General features: G+C 36.3%; 1 protein-coding gene and 1 long non-coding RNA gene across 2 annotated transcripts; both read left to right on the top strand.

The window, feature by feature from the left end:
• The first annotated feature begins 144 nt into the window (after positions 1–144).
• LOC141439062 (uncharacterized) lies at positions 145–20,702 on the top strand. The gene is made up of 3 exons (XR_012452551.1): positions 145–328; positions 468–661; positions 20,577–20,702. It is a non-coding gene; the product is annotated as an uncharacterized lncRNA (long non-coding RNA).
• LOC141439349 (uncharacterized) lies at positions 5,800–14,109 on the top strand. Its single transcript, XM_074103635.1, has 5 exons — positions 5,800–6,235; positions 6,312–6,450; positions 6,521–7,885; positions 8,147–9,151; positions 12,772–14,109. The coding sequence occupies exons 1-5, from the start codon at positions 6,161–6,163 to the stop codon at positions 13,635–13,637; spliced, it is 3,450 nt and encodes a 1,149-aa protein (XP_073959736.1). The 5' UTR covers positions 5,800–6,160; the 3' UTR covers positions 13,638–14,109.
• Positions 20,703–21,500: the final 798 nt, after the last annotated feature.

Here is a 21,500-nt window from a genome sequence, read left to right as displayed (position 1 = left end):
CGATAAGTTTGTATGTGTGCAGGGGTTAGTTAGGGTGTGTGGGTGGTATTTTCGCGCATGCGCTTTGCTAGTTTCGTCGGTGGAAACAAAAATCAATTCGGTCCGTACGTGGGTGTTACGTAATGCACATGTTCGCGACAACGATTCTGCCTACATACAAATGTCTCTAATTGAGATAAACTTATTAAATGTAATCTTGTTGCAGTTGTGACGCCGCAATCTGTTTAATGTCTTTGAGATGAAGTAAAACAATTTGAACTAGCGGATAAAATAACTGAGGCTCTCATTTATGTCTCTAGCTAAAAGCGAGCGTGGGAGGGACTTTATGGTGGGCGAAAAGTTTCATGTTCATATTACAACTAGCATTCAAGTATACGTTGCTTTTCAGAGCTAGAAGTCTGTGTTCATTACAGTTGATCTAATAATATACAGTTCTTTAAATAGCTACTACTGTTTGTTTATTTCAGCTTTTGTAGCTTTAACTTTTAACTACGATATGGCTACCTTCAAAAAGCGAGTGTAAATCATCATCATCTCAGCCTACATACGTCCCACTGCTGGGCACAGGCATCCACTCAAAATGAGAGGGCTTGGGCCGTAGTTCCCACGCGGGCCCAGTGCGGATTGGGAACTTCACACACACCATTGAATTGCTTCGCAGGTAAGCCGTAAAGCTCGTGGTAAATTTCAAATGTAATTTCGCACATGACTTTCGAAAAACTCAGAGGTGTGTGCCAGGGTTTGAACCCACGATCCTCTGTTTGAGAGGCCATATAGGTCAAACCACTCGGCCGCCACAGCTCCTTTAACCACTCGGCCACCACGGCTCTTCCGAAAATGTTCCACAGTGGGTCACGATTTAGTTGGTTCGAGTTCGAGTGTACCATTTCTTGGAAGGCCGGCAATGCATCTGTAGTTCCGATGATGCTGCGGATGTCTTTGGGGCGACGGTAATCACTTAACATCAACTTGTCTGTCTACTATTATTATTATTATTACGTAAAAAAACTAAGTGGCGGCTTATAGCAAATTAAAGCTAGCTAAATCCCCGCAACCTACACGTTTCGCTAAATACCGACATTTTCTACCCGTTAAGCTTTTTCTCAGAAAACAGCTCCTACTCATTTCCCCTCAGGATATGGTTATTTTCCCTGACAACAGATGTTTGACTCCCACGTTATAATGCTTAATCTATTGTATTCTGAGTATTTTCCTGAGAAAGTTAATAAGAAAACCGACAAAAATAATATTTTTCTTTGCGTATTCCTTGGACCTTTGGACATCTTCTGATTGCCGATTGTGACAAAATTAATGACGACAATCTACCAATTATTGAGCTGACAACAAAAATTCTAGCTTATCCTCGTAAAGCCCAACGTCCTTTTAAGATAAACATCGAAACAAATGTCAGCTTTTCTTGACTGAAATTAAGTTATAAATTCTAATGATCAAATCCTAACGTGGGTCTAACGAAGTTAAAGCAGTGTTAATATACCAAACTTTCGACTCAATATTGCAGTTAACGTTTAACTTTATACAAACAGTGCCACTACCATGAGCTTACAGTGACCGTATTCGATAGCGATGGCGTAAATTATTTGTAGAGGCGTTGTACTCCATACAAATAATTTACGCCGTCGCTATCGAGTACGGTCACTGTAAACTCAGTTGCCTGGAAGAGATCGCTCTTAAGCGATAAGGTCGCCTATTGCTCACCTTGTATTTTTTTTCTCTGTGTATCTGTTTTCTGTATCGCTTACTATGTCTGATGTACAATAAAGAGTCTTTGTATTGTATTGTATAAACTCATGGTAGTGGTACAGGAACATCAAATTAAATGCAATCGCATATGCATAATATGCAATGCATATCTTTGTACTGATTGTTAATGCGTCCCACACAACGGGTACCCAACTTATGGTTTTAACAAAAGTTTTCCAACACAACTTCGCTGTTGCTTTAAGGACCTGGGGGGCTACTGTGAAATTTAAAAAACCGAAGTTCATATCGTACCGCCTCTCCCACTCTCGTATTAAATAATATAAGTGTCAGCGGGATGGCAGAACGAAGAAATGTAATCCTTTACTATCTATTTACAATTTACATATAAATACAACTATTCTAAAAACACATAAAACAAAAAAAAGCTTGCTCCTTAGCCAGGGTACTTGCTGATGATGCTGGCAGCGTCCCTTTTTGAATAGCTAAGCTAATTCTTTGCGCGAGCAAATTGCTAGCTCTTCAGTCGCCTCCTGTGACGTAACAGGTACTTTACATAGATTCTTCAAATTACTTTCTTATCTTCATCAATGCGAGACACAAGCTGAAACACCATATTAGTGTAGTTGTATGTGCTACAGTGTATTTAAAATAAAAGTAAAAATCGTTGCCGAAAAGTCGTCAACAGTACTTTAATAACTTTCACTTGCCAACACAGTCTAATGAACGATCAATTAACATTAAAAACAAAGTAGCTACATACTTTAATAAAAGTCATTCATCTCATTCGGCGAGTCGAGAATCGAACCCGTTCACCTCGCGCCGACATTGGTAGGTCATGCACCCGTTTCCGGCCTAGTTCCGCGAAGACTCAAACACTTCCTGTTGTGCTTGTTTTGTATAGAACAGGCTTCTGCCCGCGGTGTTATTCTTGTGGCGCGTTTGGTTTTTGTTTTAGGAGATCAATTATCTCATGTGACTTCCTGTTTTGCAGTTTTCATAAAAATACCCGCTTATTCATAGGAAATTGTAAACTTGTAAGCAAAACTATACTACTCGATACTACTTTATACTATTCGATGTTTTTTAATTATTATTTCTTTCTAACGTGTTTTTTCTGTGTATCGAATATGTGTAAATAAAATAATAATAATAATGTCTCTCTCTCTCTCTTTCTCTCTCTCTCTCTCTCTCTCTCTCTCTCTCTCTAAATGTACCTACATTCAAATAACACTTTTACGAAACAAAGGGGAACTTTTTTAAACTAACCTAATTTATAGAGTTCTATGCAATCGTCCTAAAATAAATTTTGAATAGTTCACAGTTTCAGAATAAAATACAATCAGCCAAATGAAACATTTGTGAAACGAACCATTTGTAAAAAAAGACAAATGATTCATTTCACTTTAGAAAGGATATTACATTCGTTTCACAAAAGATACTGTCACGTTGGTAATCCATACATGAGCCAAAAGATCATCGCGGATTTGATTATGAAAACGTTCCACCCTGGTTGATACATGATGTAGTTTTTTTTGACCGCATATATAATAAACACTGTATATGAGATACATCAACGGATGTAATTGATTGATTCCGCCGTTTCTTGTGAAGGCCCATATCATTATGGTCATTGATCAATTAACTGTAAATAAATTATAACAACCGCAATTAAAATGCGACAAATTAATGCTAACATTACCTCAACGTTTCGACCACATTGCAGTGGCAGTGGTCTAGAGTAGACTCACCACAGCTGCTACAATGTGGTCGAAACGTCGAGGTTATTTTCGATATAGGTACAGGATCGGGATACAAAACCGGAATTTCAACCGGCAGTATAAAAGGCTCGAAAATTGATGCTGGTGTTCTTATGCAACGTTAATGAAATAATAACCCACGATACAATTTTTAGAAATTCCCATGGGAATTTTTGCGAAATCTCCCTAATGGTTTTTTTGCATGTGAATCCGCAGGTAATAGTGAGTAATTTAATTTAATAACAAGGAAGAGTATCGTATACAGGATGTAATCGTTAAGTGTAGCTAGGCGATTATTCCGTAAGTATAAGAAAAATCAGAAAAGTATAAACTGATATCGAAAGTACGTTACCCAATGAGTAAAATCAAATTAATAACTTTTAAGTTTTGTTTTAATAAACTTAAATATTTTTTTTTTGTCAACATTTCTTAGTATTTAGTTTTAGTAAAGTTATTTTTAATAAAAGTTTAAAGTTTTCTGGCATCTGTTACCTATATTTACAGAATAATCGCCTGGCTACACTTAACGATTACACCCTGTATGTGATATATAAAGCTTGTGATGTACCATTATTTTGTTGGCTACTGTATTCCTTTACAGTTTACAGGTTTTACATAATAGCCGAGCGAGCCGGGCTTTGTTGGCGACATTGAACCGAAACTGGGGCAGCCCACTCGATAACCTACCTACCTATCTGCCAGTTCCCTACAATCCAATCTAACTACTGAATAAAAACAACAGGTTTTGATTACAGCCGACAATATAACACGTTTTATAGTAGCGATACCTGAGCATTTATGTGACCAAATCAACACGCTTTGAATTTCTTTATTAAATTTGTCGGTTTTCGACAGTGGATTTACGTAATAACATTTTGTCCGCGAATCCGTCTGCGAAGAATTCATTTATCGCTTTCCCGCAGAGACTATGAGTTTTTCCGGGATAAAATTGTCTGTTCTTCCCAGTGTCTCAAACTATCTACATTTCTTTCATCGAAGTCGGTTCTGTGGTTTTGGCGTGAAGATTTAACAGACAGATAGAGAAACAGACAGAGCTATAACATATATAATAGCATACCAATTAATGTTAATAATAATGTTATAGCATTTATAATATTAGTTAGGTACGTTATGATTAGCGCATGGGCATGAATATTGAGATTGTTATGTTTGAATGCTTAAATATTTGATGATTCAGTGTAAATGTATACCCAGGCCTTTACTCTACCCCCACTCTACTACTAGACTACCTGCCTACCTTTATGCTTCAAATTATTTTCATTATTAAGAAAATGTGCGCATTTGTTGGTGGATTGTGTTCGGATTTCGGAATTGTGCTGCAAGGGAGGCGTTGGTAACAGCAGCCAAGTATGACACGGACCGTTCGTGAATATTTTAGCGCAGCTGACTTCAGAAATAGCATTGATGCTGTTCAGGTTGGCTGATGTGACAATATTGTGAGTAATCGAGCATCTTTTTTACTTACTTAATGATCGCAGTTTTGCTGATTTGGGACCATTTTGTGACATGCACGTTATTTAAAAAAAAGCATGTCTTCACAAATAAATTTTTTTTTCTTGCTTTCTTTCCTTTGCTCTATGGGCGGCTAATACAATAAATTAAACAGAAAGTAAGTAGGACCTTGATTTTAATTCTACTTTAAGCCGAGTTTAGATTTGCAAGAAAAATCTTGAAAGTTGCATTACTTGCGAGCCGTAAAGCCAACGAGTTTGTAGTGGTCAATCGAGCGCCGCAATGTAATGCAACTTTCACGATTTTTCTTGCAAGTCTAAACTCTGCTTTACCTACTTAATACGACAAAATATTTTTTCTAAAAGTTGAAAACAATAGATCAATCAATCATGTCAGCCGAAAGACGTCCACTGCTGGACATAGGCCTCCCCAAAGTTGAAATATAATTATTTATAGCAAAATTGATTTTTGTGGTCAAACCTGCCCTCAGCGTTTGAGTGTGCAAACTGAGCGCGAATGGGGGCCGTGATTCGTGCCGCCAGCTTCCCTGCTTAAGCATCGTTTCCACCAGGGATGTGCGAGGATGTGTTGCGAGGGATATGTTTTTCATTAACCAATAGAAACGCTTCATTTACCTCGCCTCGCTCCGCTCAGCTGTTTCCACCAGAGATATGCTGTGCGAGGATCTGTAAATGAAGCGTTGGTTAATGAAAAACACATCCCTCGCAACATATCTGGTGCTAAGCCCTAGCTTTGCTCTAGGCATTCGTTTCATAACTGTATACATAGAACAAGACTGTGGAAAAAACTGAGAAAATGTAAGTTTTAAAAATGGATGTACATACGAGTAGCTTCAAGGCCAGTTAAATATTTTTTACGATTGTACATTTATACAATTAAAAGATAATAATATTCGATAATAGAAAGTATAAAATCACGTGCCGCAATTTTCACACAATTCAATTATTTGTTTCACTGTATTTTTACAGCGACCATAAAGGAAGGAAACAATTGATTTCGTATGGTTGTAAAAAAGTCGTTTCAGATGCTTTTGAATACTAAATTTCTGTAATTTTTTGTGGAAGTTCAGACATCATGGTTAAAGCAACAAATAAATATTTCACAAAAGGAGTAGAAGATGACAATCATACAGTTCATTATTCGTTAGTTTTTTACACGTTGCCGGGTTTACATTGTTTTTGGGATATATGTCATTTACAATATGTATTTTTTCAGTCAATGTTTTATCTCATATTTGGTTTTCGTCTCAGCACTTTATTCCCGTAAGATGTCATTTGATAGTTCATTTGAAATTTAAATTTTTATTTATGATTCATAATGGATTTATAACCATTTTAGCCACTACACAATTGTATTGTTGCTGAGATGTGTAACCACACTTGGGTGCCAATTTGTGGGTTCGATAAAACCTCCACAAATATAAGGTCGTTTCCTGATGAATGTGACATGATAGAATACAACTGCGATTTTAAAACAGGTTTGTTACACAATTCATTGTCTGAATATAATTGTAAACAATAATTAATTTGTTGACTAATTACTTTTAGATTATGTCCAGACTGATCATGAAAAATGTAGAAATATTAACAATGATGATGTGAATAAGACTTCAGATATAATCACGACACCATCTTCGTCAGGGAGAAGGTCAAATGTGGAGTCAGTTTTGAACGATCCAGAATATGTTACCTCAACATATCCGTACAGAGGTGACGAAGAACACGATGATGAGTCTTATCTTGAAGACGTTTCTACAACTTACTCAAGATCAACAAATAATATTAAAACCGTTTTACCTCCAGGAAATTTCGCTTTTTCAACAACCAAATCCTTCATTGACGCAAACAAAACATATATTATTTCCAATAATACTGTTACTACAATGATTTTTCCATCATTAACAATAACAGATACTGAGTTGGTTGAAAGTAAAACTGTGGCAAGTACTGACTCTTTAAGACATGGACCACAATGTACATGTGATCAACATACAACAACCGAAATGATGACAACTGTAACAGAAAGTACAACAGTGTCACTGGTTACAGAATGCACAAGGCATAAGCTCACGACTGCACCCACCAGCAAAACTATAAGTACTATACACACTACAACAACAGAAGTTGTAACAACTACTGATCAAATTATAAATGAAACTACAACTGAACACGCATCATTTCTTTCTACTACAACGGCTGAACCAACAATGACTAGTGAAGTAACTACGAAGACCACGACTCCAATAAATGAAACAGGTGGAGACTGTACTTGTTACATGAATACAACACCCGTAATGACAACTTCAAGTATTACCACCGAAGAGACAACTGCACCAAGCACCACAACACCAACAATTAGTATAACATCTCCGACGCCAATAACTACTATGACTAATGCTGACATAACAACAACTAGTGAAATGACTACGATAACCTCCTCGGCTCCAGTAAATGAAACGGGTGGAAAATGTACATGTTATTTGAATACAACACCAGTAATACCAAATTCAAGTATTACTACAGAAGAGACTGCTGCATTAAGTACAATAATTCCTACAACATTACCGACAACTACAATAACTATTATTGAAACGACAACTGTTTCGCCCGATAGGAAATGCACATGTAATATGCAAACAAATCCAGTGACTACTACACTTCCGACTACTGATGTTAGTACTACAACAACTACAGCAGCTACAACTACCGTAACGACTACGACTGTCCCCATAACTACTACTACAACTAGTCTAATCTCTACATCAACTGAACCAACAACTACACCGGCTATAAATATTCGAGAATGTACATGTGGACAAACACCCATTGAAACTACAACTACTAGTGAATCTACAACGATTACTGAACCCTCAACAACAAGAACAGAACTCACAACTACCGTAGTACAGGATAGTCAGAGGATACGTTTAACGAACATCGCTAATAGAGGGCGCTACTGGTATGTAAATATTTCTACAAAAACATAATTATTACGCAATAACAGCACAAAAACAATAATAAATGGCTCCTCCTAAAAAAGTAAAACCATAAAATGTCATAACTGCGATAAAGAAATAAATGGTAAAGAATTCATAAAATGTTTTGTCTGCGAGCATAACTTTCATTTGGAATGTGCCGGTGTCGGCCTAAAAAGGTTTCTAATTATGTCAAAAGCAAACAAACAAAACTGGAAATGTATCAAATGCCGAACACCATCACCCTCAACTAACGAACGCCAGGCTATTAAAATTGGACAAGACGAATTATTCAAAATTACGGCCGTCAACGTAGCCACTGCAAAGGAAAATGATAATTTGCCTGCTTCTCAATTGAGTAAAAATACATCTTATACCCAAACATCACCACAGCATATTATAACACATCACAACAATAGCATTGACAAAGTAACTCAGAGGAAAAAGAAAATAAATGCTATAAATGTTTCAGTTGACAACTCCTTCAGCTCCTTACCATCTGAAATAAATGAATCGGATGAAGATAACTCTTTTGATGATGTACAATCCATGGATTCTATAACCCAAATTTCACACTTAAATAGAAGTTGCCCAGATTTGGACTCAAAAAGCTTATATAACATAGACGAACTTCAAGAAAAATTAATCACACTCCAACAAAAATACGATTCCGCTGAAAGGGAGATTGAATCTCTACTCTATGAAAACAATGATTTAAAGAAAAAACTTAGTGAACACGAACTAAAAATCAAAAAGTTAGAACGAATCTGCAGTTCCACGACTGCAACTCATGACTCCAAAATGATTACCATCAGTAGCAATAAAAAATCCACCACAAAAAAGCGGAAAACTCGGGTCGGCAGACTTTCATTAGACCTTCCGCCTAGCGTAGATCCTATTAATTATGAAACATCGGATCTAAATGCAAACCTAAACGAACATGAAAAGCATGAAACCATCGCCGCACAGCACTCAACAAGGTCCATGGCAACACCTGCTCTAGCAACAGAATTATCCCAGTCGAAAATTTGCCTAATCAGCTGCCGAAAGGACATCCTGAAGACAGCGGAGCAGAAATTCAATAGTACTAATACCAATTTATGTCACTACCTAATACCTAACGGAGGAGTCTATCAATTATTTATGGGACTCCAGGAAAAAACAAAAGATTTTAATTACAACGACTATTGTATTGTGTTTATAGGTGAGAGAGACTTTGAAACGACTGTTTATTATCGTAAATTAGTAATGTTCATTAAAGAGCAACTGTCTTATGTACAACACACAAATATCATAATTTGTGTGCCCACATTTAAACTGAATGATTATTCAAATTTGTACAATAGAAGAATTGAAATGTTTAATGACTTATTATATCGTGACAACTTATATTACGAATATACCTATATTTTAGATTCTAATTTAAATCTACCATATACTCATGAAACTTTCAATAAACGATCGGGATTAATTAATGGTCATGGCCTTGGTCTTGTGTTTAAAGACCTTGTGTTTTTGATGAGAAATATAAATAGCAAATCAGATCAGCAATCTAAAACCTGCCCGCCGAATTCGCAAGTGGATTACAAAAAAGGAACAATTCCATACTACTTTAAAATCAAACAGGATTTAAAGAATAAAGATAGTTGTAATTCAAAATCGACAAATAATCAGTTTTTTCGCGCCCTGTAAACCCAAACCCAAATACAAAAACCCAAATACAGAAATTATAGTTTTACATCAAAACATTCAAGGTTTGTTAAATAAGCAAGATGAATTAGAACTCTGTATTGACGAATTGGAAGATAGAAATAAATTTGTTAATGTATTATGTCTTACTGAAATTTTTGTTAAACGCGGCAGTGAAAGCAACATAAACATAAAAAACTTTAATGTAGCTTCATTCTTCACAAGAACTAACAAGAAGAGAGGTGGGTCTTGTATCCTATTAAGGAAAAATATTAAATACAAGAAATTACCATTATGTAATGAACATTCTATGGAAAGGCATTTGAGTGCTGTGGAGTAGAGGTAACTGATCTCAAATGCATAATAATATGTATTTACAGAGTACCTGATAGGAAAAACGTAGACATATTTTTAAAAAACTCGACACTCTTCTCTATAAACTGACAAAAAACAATAAAAGAAAACTAATTATTACAGGCGATCTTAATATTAATACATTAGACGATGACTCTGCTGCAAGAAACTTAAAAACTCTATGCTTAAATTATGATATGACTATACACATGAACAATCCTACGCGGGGATGTTCATGTATTGACCATATCATAAGTAACGTAAAAAATGCAGTTGGAGAAGTGCAATATTTATATCTTTCAGATCACGAAACTTGTCAGATTCTAAAGTTTCAGAATGATATAATACTGAAACAACAGCCAAGCTCATGGTTCATAAATAAAAGAAACTACAGTAAGGTAAATATTCAGAAATTTTCAGAATGTATATCTTCCCTCACCTGGTCTGAAGTGATTAACGAACCTGATATTGATACTGCGTTCAACAACTTCCATGACACGTTCTGTCTTTTCTATAATCTTTGCTTTCCAATGCAAAGAATTAAAATAAATTCGAATAACAAGAGACCACGGTGGATAACACAAGGAATAAAATATTCATGCTTAAAGAAAAGAGAATATAGATTTTTGTATTACAAGAATGGAACAAACGAACAGAAGTCAAGATACAAAAAATATAATAAATTACTTAAAACCTGCATTTTAAAATCAAAACGTAATTTAAATAACACAAAAATCATAAACTCAAAAAACAAATGTAGAGCTACCTGGGACATCATAAAAGACAAAACTGATTATGTAAAAAGTTTCCAGGGAATCGATTCTATAATCTTTCAAGGTAAAGTCATTAAAGACCCCCAAGAAATTGCAAACATGTTTAATAACTACTTCTTAACCATCGCTAAAAGCACAGGGAAAATCGCGAACTCTAATCATATAAGTAATGTAAGTCATAGTATATTCGTGGCCCCATGTACAAAGGAAGAAATAATAAAAATTATTAAATCTCTTAACAACACCAAATCTACAGGGTTTGATGGAGTCTCTACCCTTATTCTAAAGTCATGTGCCAAAGAGCTGGCTGTCGTATTGGAATATTTAATAAATCAATCTTTCATATGCGGAAAATTTCCTGTAAGACTAAAGCATTCCATTGTAAAGCCGCTTTTCAAAAATGGTGATGTCAATGAACTGGGAAATCATCGACCTATAACACTTATCTCAAATTTTTCAAAAATCTTTGAAAGGGCTCTACATACAAGACTCACACGTTTCCTTGAAAAACATAACATCATTGATAAGGAACAAAATGGATTCCAGAAGGGCAAATCCACAACGTTAGCAGGTTATTCTTTAATAAAAACAATTACTGAGAAAATAGATAAAAAACAATCAGTAACGGGACTTTTCTTTGATATGAGCAAGGCCTTCGATTGCGTTAAACACGAAACTTTGCTCAATAAATGCGAAAAATATGGCATTAGGGGCACGGCTCTGGCGTGGCTTGAAAGTTACCTTACGAAACGCACACAATGTGTAGAGATAACTAGGATTGACGAAGAAGCAACTATTAGAAAATATCTTTCCTCCCAGGAGACTAGCATGACCGGCGTTCCACAGGTAGTGTGTTAGGTCCTTTGCTATTTATAATTTACATTAATGATTTACCAAAAATTTGTTCCGAGAAAATTGTATTGTTTGCAGATGACATTTCAGTTATTGTTTCTAATGACATAATAAATGATTCATATATGAATAAAATAAATACTACTATTAATAGTATTAGTAACTGGTTAGAATGTAATAACTTATTAGTTAATGTCTCGAAAACCAAATGTGTACAGTTTAGCAACCAGATGGTACAAAGACCAACACTAAGCATTAAATATAAAGATAAAACAATTGAAGAAGTAGATGAAATTAAGTTTTTAGGCTTTGTCGTTGATCGCTTCTGCAATTGGAAACCCCACATTAAAAGTTTATGTACAAAACTAGAAAAGTACACGTACGCGCTAAGGCGATTGAGACGTATAGCTGGTGAAAGCGCTGCACTTGCAGCTTACCATGGATATGTGGCTTCAATCATTGGATATGGCATAATTATATGGGGAAACGGCACTGATATAAAGCAAGCTTTTATCAGTCAAAAGAAGTGTATTAGAGCTCTTTGTGACGTTGCTCCTCTGGAACCATGTCGGCCTCTCTTCAGGAGGCTGTATTTGTTAACTTTGCCCAGCATATACATCCTGGAGACACCTATCCTCAATGGTTCAGAAAACCTATGGCAAATCCAAAACTGAGACCAAGAGATCCTTTGAAAATTCTATTACCGACATGTAAAAGTGCGTTATATTCCAAGAACTGTCATATAATGTCCATAAAAATATTTAATCACTTACCGCAACGTTTGAGACAAACCATTACCCCGATTTTCAAATTTAGACACGAATTGAAAAAATGGTTGACAGAAATGTGTTTTTATTCTATAACGGATTATTTTAACTGTAATACAATTAATTAATTATTTAATTATTATTAATCTCATTTAAATTTAATCTGATCAGTTGACATTTTTATCATAATTATTCACTTAGACATAATAACTAACATTGACATTATTTTTATTTTATTTTAAGGTTATAAACTTTATATTTTGCATGCTATTATAATTAGCTAAGTGTGTGAACATTTTTTATTGCTTTAAATTTAAGACCTTTATAACCAACACTTATTGCAAATAAATGAATTATGAATTATGAATTATGAATTATGAATTATGTAGAACCAGTAAATGAAACGGGTGGAAAATGTACATGTTATTTGAATACAACACCAGTAATACCAAATTCAAGTATTACTACAGAAGAGACTGCTGCATTAAGTACAATAATTCCTTCAACATTACCGACAACTACAATAACTATTATTGAAACGACAACTGTTTCGCCCGATAGGAAATGCACATGTAATATGCAAACAAATCCAGTGACTACTACACTTCCGACTACTGAAGTTAGTACTACAACAACTACAGCAGCTACAACTACCGTAACGACTACGACTGTCCCTATAACTAGTCTAATCTCTACATCAACTGAACCAACAACTACACCGGCTATAAATATTCGAGAATGTACATGTGGACAAACACCCATTAAAACTACAACTACTAGTGAATCTACAACGATTACTGAACCTACAACAACAACCACAGAACTTACAACTACAACTGAGCTTACAACTACTGAGCAAATTACAGAGCCTGTTCGAGAATGTACGTGTTACATAGATACCACTACAGTTACCACTCCCACCACTACTGCTTCAATTACTACTGCCGAATCAAGCACAAAAGAAATTACAACTGAAGACATTACTAACAATGAGATAGACAGCACTACCACAGAAACTACTCCCAAAACCAGCAAGCAACACGTTACATGTAGCGCTTACCCTACAGAATGTAAAAGGCCTTCTACGTGGGAAACAACATCCAAAGGTGAGACGAGAGACTTCTTCAGAATATTAAAGGAAAGATACGGCAACCGCGTCAAAATGTTAAGAGCTACTACACATTGGCCTTTAAGGATTCCAAAAGTTAAAAGGTTTCGGGATTCGTTTAAGTATGGGCGGCACAACGAAGGATAATGAAACAGATTTAGGCATGACATTAATAATAATAATAATAAAGCCTTTTATTTTCCAAATACAGGAGTTTCAATACTTATTTTTTCCATTATAATTAGCAAGTTGTTAGTATTGTTAGTAATTCCTTAGTTTATTTATTTGTTTTAGTACTAGTTTCCGTAGATTTGGACCCCTCTCTGGGTGTAGGCCTCCTCCAGCTTGTTCCAAGTCTCCCTATCTTCCGCTTTTTTCAGGCATGACATTACCAGTGTCAATTATTAGTTAACGTAATACAAATGTGCAAAACTGCTACGCCGTCTGACGCTTGTATGCTTTTATTCTTATCTATCTCACTGAACCATTTCCACACTAAATAAAATAGTAACAGTTATTATCTAACAGGCTAAACTATAACCATCTCATTAAACTCTGATGCATTTAGATACTTGATCATCACCCTAGCTAAGAGCACTAACTTTTTTGATTCAAACGGCTGGTTAACGAGCTACATAACTAGTTAACGGTACACATGAAGTTGTCATGCGATTGAAACCGTCAGGTATGGTGGACCAAGAAAGTGCTTTACTAATTTTAATTACTGTTCCTATTTCAGAAATAAAACTATAAGGCTGCTTGTCATATTGACTTCTGAGTGAAAATAGGCTTTGACGTTTAAAGGGTTACAAATGGCATTAAACCTTAGGGTGGTAAACCAATTTCTTGGTTGACTATACCTTTTTAGGGTTAGCTTTACCGGTTAAGTTAAATCGATATGAAGTCAGTTAAATGATTAAGGAGAGTTGGTACTTCAGTTTTTAGGTAGTAGTTTTTATCTCAATTGTACCTTGATTTTAAATTGTATCTACATTTAATTATGAATGAAATAAAATAATTTAACTATGTACCTTTTATACCTATACCCTACAATAATGAATAAGTACTTAATTTCACAAATAATGTATCAACAACATGATTTAATTTTAACAATGAAATAATTTATTAAAAAAAAGTCCAGCCGTCATCACGCACGTCGCACTCTGTGTCATGTCAGTAGTTCAGATTTGCGCGTAAACATCTCGCACAGTCATAGTAGTCTTACACGTGTGATGACGGAGCAAGGTTCAGATTCATTGAAGGTTATAGTAACAAAGGATTATAATTCTGTGATCTCGTCAACTTGATCTCGTGGGAGCAGCGTAATGTCAAGGCGGCATTATGTCGATCTCTATCGGGAACTAACAGCACAGTGTAATTACTGCCGTCTGCTGAAATAAATGCAAATGACATTTGTAAATGGTATTTATTAAGGTCTCTACTCACTACACCGTATCATACCATGACCGTAATAGCAACGTGTCAGGCAAAAATATATTCTTTGTATTGAAACTAGCAAGTTTCTTAACCAACCGTCGCCGTCGCGTGCCATGCACGGAGCGTCAAAAACGCCGTTGACATCCGTTGTCCGTGTCGCGTTACATTCCGTGTCTGATACGTTCCTATTATGGCCGTGGTATGATATACCGTGCAGTGGGCAGAGACCTTAAGGATACTAGCCTATAACTTGCGGTTAAAACTGCGGCGTTTGGTATGTGGCTTTGTACAGTACCAATATCTGACACAACAAGCGTGCATAAATATCTGATACGACTCTATTTCTAGGGCCGGAAGGACGTGTCAGATATTTTTGCACGCTCTGCTGTGGCAGATATTAATGCTGGTGACTGTACATAGGTTAGAAATAATCTAATCAACACGTTCTATTCTTCTTTATTTATGTTTTAATATTGTTTGATACTTATTGTCTACCACACAGTCAACTCAACCTGTGTGGTGTACTGCCTTTTCGGCGAAATATGTTTCGCCAAATTTCACTTAGCAACCAACCTTTCGCCGAAGTTTCATTTGGCAAACTATTCGGTGGCATAACTTTATTTCGCATTTTTCTTACTTCGCAACATTTTTATATTGAAAAATTTTACTTCATCACACTGGCGAATAATTATGTAGCAAATGATTGGCTTAGGCAAAATTAAATAACAAATTGTCGAATAACATTTGGGCAATTTTTATATTGCAAAGTTGGAATCCAATTTGATTTGTACGAGCGAGCGATCAAGACGGTTCGGAGTAGAAGCTACTTGGATAGTTTAGGTTCAGAAGGCTAAGGCGGGAACTCCCTCTTAGCCTTAGCCTTCGATGTTAGGTTTTTTTATAGCAGCCAGGATAACTGCCACTAGGCAAGTAGGTGGGATGCCATTCAATATGTTGCTAAATTAAGGTACTATGCCAATCAATATATTTGACGAAAACATAAATGACATCTTTAAAAAATCCAGGTAATAATTTGCATAATAATAATAATTTGCATTATCTAATTATTAGTTATATATATATACATTTTAAATAGCTTATAATGTGTCCCACTGCAGGGCAAAAGCCTCCATTATATTAACAAATAAAAAAAAATGATAAATAGTTTGGGAGCTAATCATTTGCTAAATAATTTAAATAAATATCATGGGACACTTCACACCAATTTTCGCCGAAACATTAGTAAACCAACCTGTGTACATACCAAATTGAGGCCTCATTCTTCCATGCATTTTATAGGTAGATGTTTATGTTTGTTTATAGCCACGTAGTAATTTTGTGACCTCAGAATCGCTAGCATGATACACTGTTCCTCCTCCGTACCTCTTTTTCGACCTATGTTAGTGTGAAAGTGACGACAAATCGACTGGCGCCTGTTGCAATGAACTTGGCCTTGTTACGGAGTCTTAGCTAATCTTCGAGAAAACAACGTGTTGACAATCATTCTGGGTGAAGGACTGTTTATTAATATGAGTTTATCAAATATTTGGATTTTAAAGATATTTGTTTACTTTAGTGGCCGGTACATTTTGTTTTTTAAAGAACAACGTTTAGTTCGATTTTAAACTAGAAAAATGTACGTTCATATTTCCGCACTAACCTGAGGCCGTATTGTCCAACGCAGGGTTTCTCAAACTTATGGCTCCACGTACCCCTGTTATAGTTTCTAGACGACAGCGAACCCCCCCCCCCCAAAGATAGTAATAAAATTGGCTGTTGGAGAAACTAAGTTTATTTATATTTGAATTGTCATCATAATATAATGTATATTATTTATTTCAATAAAGTAACAAGTATAGGTAAGAATCATCTTGCCAACGAAAATACAAACTGAAACAAACAACAACAAATAACAAACAAATAAGTAACAAATTTGGAGTTGAAATAAAAAATACAAAAAGACTTCAAAAACCAATCTTAATCATCTTGCCAGTCTTGCAGCCACCATCCAGTAAACCTTGTCGCGAACCCCCTACCGTCGAATAGCGAACCCCTAGGGGTTCGCGTACCCCACTTTGAGAAACCCTGGTCCAACGCATGGGCGCCTGCAATCTTATCCACCATCTTTTTCTACCCTCGTCTTATACAGTATGATGGAAAGAAGTGGTGAAAACAACATGTCCTGATAAATCCTGACGATCCTGATCCTAACCGTGGCAGGAATGTAATGGAACTATGAGAACGGAATGGAACTATGGTACAGTTAAATGCAAAAATATGGACTTATCTAACCCTTCAAAAATATGTACCATAGACTCATGTCATATTTGAAGATAAGTCCATATTTTTGCATCTGACTGTACCCTGGTTCCATTCCGTTCTCATAGTTCCATTTATTCCGGCGTAATTATTAAGGCCGTGGCAACATATTTTTGAGTAGTTCGAGTGGTGGCACTTGACTGTACTTGGAGTGGAATAGATCTGGCTACCTACGTACAGTCACTAACACCAATATCAACAGTAAACAACCAAGCGTGCATAAATATCTGTTACGACTCTACTTCTAGGGCCGGTAGGACGTGTCAGACATTTTTGCACGCTCCGCTGTAGCAGATATTTATGCTGGTGACTGTACCACGTATTGGGCTAGGCACCGATCTCAAATTAACTAATTACAGATCATCAAAATCACGATTTAAAACGTTATCAACATAATAAACTAACCAACTTTAAAAGTTGGAACCCCCCGACTCTGTAATTTCAAAGTTGAATAAAATATCTCAAAAATGGCTACACCGCATAGAAACATGCTTTCACGTAAAAAATCGCAACGAAATCGGTCCATCCGTTTTACAGCTACGATGTCACAGACAGACACGCAGACTTTAAATCTTAGATTTCGTACTGCTGATAAAAACAAAAAATATAAAAATAAGAAGCTCGCCACGTCAAATCTAATTGATCCACTTACCTCAGCAAATTTGACGCGTTCCGGGTTTGATTTCCGATCACAACATTTCAAGGTCGTGTTGCGGATATTACACCCATATTATCTGCTAAAATGCCGTTAGACTGGCTATTAAAAAGTGAGTTTTATTAAGAAAAAATTATCATAATGGTTTTCTTGCATAATTCGAGTTTAATGGAAGTCCAATGTCAACAAAACTACGTAACGTGACGTCAACGTCTTCGAGGCGGTATTTATTATAAATAATGAATGATGATGGCGAAAACGGTTTTTATGAGCTTTGTAAGCATTTTAGGACTAAATATTCTCTATTGAGTATGTTTGATTTAAAACGACAGTAACATGTTTGTTCCCAACCGATTGTCATAGGACCCATTGTTAATTTTATATTAAATTAAAATAATAACCATGAAAAATTAATTTTGCGCTAATGCAACAGAGGCCTGCAGTCCTTACATTTTTTAACATTTGCCGGATAGTGATTCAAAGGCTTTTAAAAGTCTTTCTTCTTAATAAAAAATAATGCTCCTACTGCTATCATTGTAAAAGCTTCTGGGCTCAGCTTCTGGGAATAAGTCAAACTATCATCTGTATGACATGAGGCTGAACACAAAGTTGAAATTTATGATGCGTTTACTTGCTGCAAAACTACTTTATTATTGCTTTGTTTCTTTCGCGGAACATTATCATCATCTTTATCTCATCTTATATAACGTCCCACTGCTGGGTACAGGCCTCCTCTTAGAATAGGAGGTTTCGCGTTGTAGTTACCATGTCGGCTCCGTGCGTATTGGGAATTTCATACCAACGTCATTTAGAGTAGGCAACATTCTACAATCTTCAATTTTATTTTAATGACTTTCACCACACAAAAGTATTGAACACAACTAACATGTTTAACACAGATTCGCTATTTGTAGTAAGAGATCGATAGTGAGGATCGGAATGATTACCAAACATCCCTGTCCATGATAATAATAGGTCTTCATAACCCGTCTTAGATATGAAGGATTTGAAATACCTTAAATTTCGCATGTAAATTACGAAAAAAAAAAACACGTCTCCCAAAGCACTGCGTCTGCGTCAAACTCACGTGACAACGGCCATGGACCAAATACTTTATAAATTGCATTGTTATCACATGACCGTTGCTATGGTAATTGGCATAATTGCATTGGTTATTGTTTTCACTTAGCTGTACCACTACCATGAGTTTACAGTGACCGTACTCGATAGCGACGGCGTAAATTAATTGTAGAGGCGCTGTACAATCCTCCATATAAATAATCTACGCCGTCGCTATCGAGTACGGTCACTGTAAATTCATGGTAGTGGTACTGGTTGCTTTAGGGTAAAGTTATGGTGAAATCTGATTGTAGCGACGTAATGTTTAGTTAAGTATGTTTATAATTGAATGGTCTCGTATATTAGTAAACATGTCAAGAATAATGTTATAACTAGCTTTTGCCCGCGGCTTCGCCCGCGTGGAATTCGGTTATCGTGCGCTTTTCCCTCGGGAGCTGTGCACTATTACTTATTCTGTGGCTGTGCATTTTTTCGGGATAAAAAGTAGCCTACCTATTAGTATGTCACTCTCTGTCCCATAAACTATCTCTACGCCAAAAATCAAGTAGATCCGTCGCTCGGACGGTCGTCGCGACGGACAAACATACAAACACACACACTTTCGCATTTATAATATAAGTATGGATTAGATAGTGTGGATTAGGCTACAAAGGTTTTTCGCTTTAAAAATATTTATTTAAATAATGTGGCTATAATTTATTTATGTGTTTTTATTCGCTCATTAGAATTTCTTAACAGATATTGATTTTTACAAGCTTTTATTTAATTCGCCCTGTTTCTTAGGTCAAATCATGCAAGTTAATTTTGCCCCCTTCCAGTAGTGGGAAATTTGGTATACATGTAAGTTGGATGGTCATGCAAGTACAGTCAACAAAAAGGACAGTCAGAAAGAAAATTTTCTACTTAAAATGTTTTTTTTTTTTAAATATAAACTTTACGCAATTTGTTTTATTTTCGTACTACGTACGGGGTGGGCTCCCGCCTTATTTTTTTTGGGAAAGATATACACATAACGTGTGTATATTTCAGCTGTCTATCTATTACGTTCTTTGCGATAGAGCCCTGTGACAAACATACAGACAGCGGATGCTTAATAGAAGGGATTCGTTTGTCACCCATCTTAGTCCTCTAGGTTGGCAACGCATCTGCAATACCCCTGGTGCTGCAGATGTTTATGGGCGGTGGTGATCTCTTACCATCAGGAGACCCACTTGCTGGTTTTCCATCCAGTCGAATAAAAAAAGGAACCCTAAAAAAAAATAACCGAATTGATAACCTCCTCCTTTTTTGAAGTCGATTAAAAAAGAACGAATTGAAGGAAATAGATGAAGCTATAATTCAAAAGTAAAACAGAGTATTTTTGTCGAAATAAAAATTAGATTACAGGCTCTAAAGGGACCCTTTTATTGCTTCCGTAAAAAGATTCTGGATTATTTGCAATTTAATTCCCCAGACATCTCCATCGAGAGCTATCGAGAGCTATCGATTACGTTCAGTAAAAGACTTAATGTAAAAATAAAACGGATCAAATTTAATTCGTTTTAGAGAAATTGGCTGGGTATGTTCTCAGGGATAACAGACGTTTTATTTCACAGGTTTCCGGTTAGACTTCGCTTTTGTCAGAGTCAATCATCAGTACAAGTTCTTATCATTCAGCCAGTTGGACAAGAAGACGACGACGGAGAAGGTCTTCGAGCACGTCCACGAGGCGGCACGGGGACTGTTACTGGGAGCCCAACTGCCCATCCACCTACTCTAGTCTCATAGGACTAGCAATTTCAGCTCATTTAGACTCCAAATGCCTGTCAAGTCCCAGCAAATGTTCCTGCGCTCCGACTTCTGGCCAGAAGTCGTTTTAGGGTAGCGACGAAGACCACATTGAAAAATCCCTAAGTTTAGTTTAATACCTAATTGTATTTTTTTGCCTGTGGCCTGCAGGTTTTTAAAGCACAGGTTAAGCCGCTTATGGAGTAGTGCTCCCTTCTCTGGGCTGGAGCACCCCGGTATCAGTTTCTTCCGCATCCATCGTACAGCTAGATTTGTCGACAACTAGGCACTCTCTTACCGGCTCGATACGGCTCTGGGTAGCTTTGCGGAGGGACGTAGCATCTCTCTGCATTTTGTAGAGTGCTCAGATGAATTGTTGGAATTGTTGCATATGGTTCGCGCAGCCGTAAATCATTTCATCCTCACCATCTTGGTGGATGGCAATTTAGCAGTGTCCGTTTTAAGCGGAAGTTTTTATTAAGCTCCACTAAACTGTGGAACCAACTTCTTAGGACTTACTTCGGGATCTTTAAGAAACAAGCCTAAATCTCTCAAAGGACCGGCAACGCACTTGTGATACCTAACCTACCCCTCGTATAATGATTAGCGGTATTATAATAGTTCTGTGAGTAAGCCACGTCACTCCCGCTTCCGTAACATAATTCTAGACTATTACATATTGGCCTAGTGCACAAGGGAGTTATAGGACACACCTAGTTCTATCCACGGAAATGACAATGGCCATCAACAAA

Source organism: Choristoneura fumiferana, chromosome 20, assembly GCF_025370935.1.
Source record: "Choristoneura fumiferana chromosome 20, NRCan_CFum_1, whole genome shotgun sequence".
In the NCBI taxonomy this organism is placed as follows: domain Eukaryota; kingdom Metazoa; phylum Arthropoda; class Insecta; order Lepidoptera; family Tortricidae; genus Choristoneura; species Choristoneura fumiferana.
Note: the sequence above shows the minus strand (reverse complement) of the source record. Positions and strands in the feature narration are given on the sequence as shown.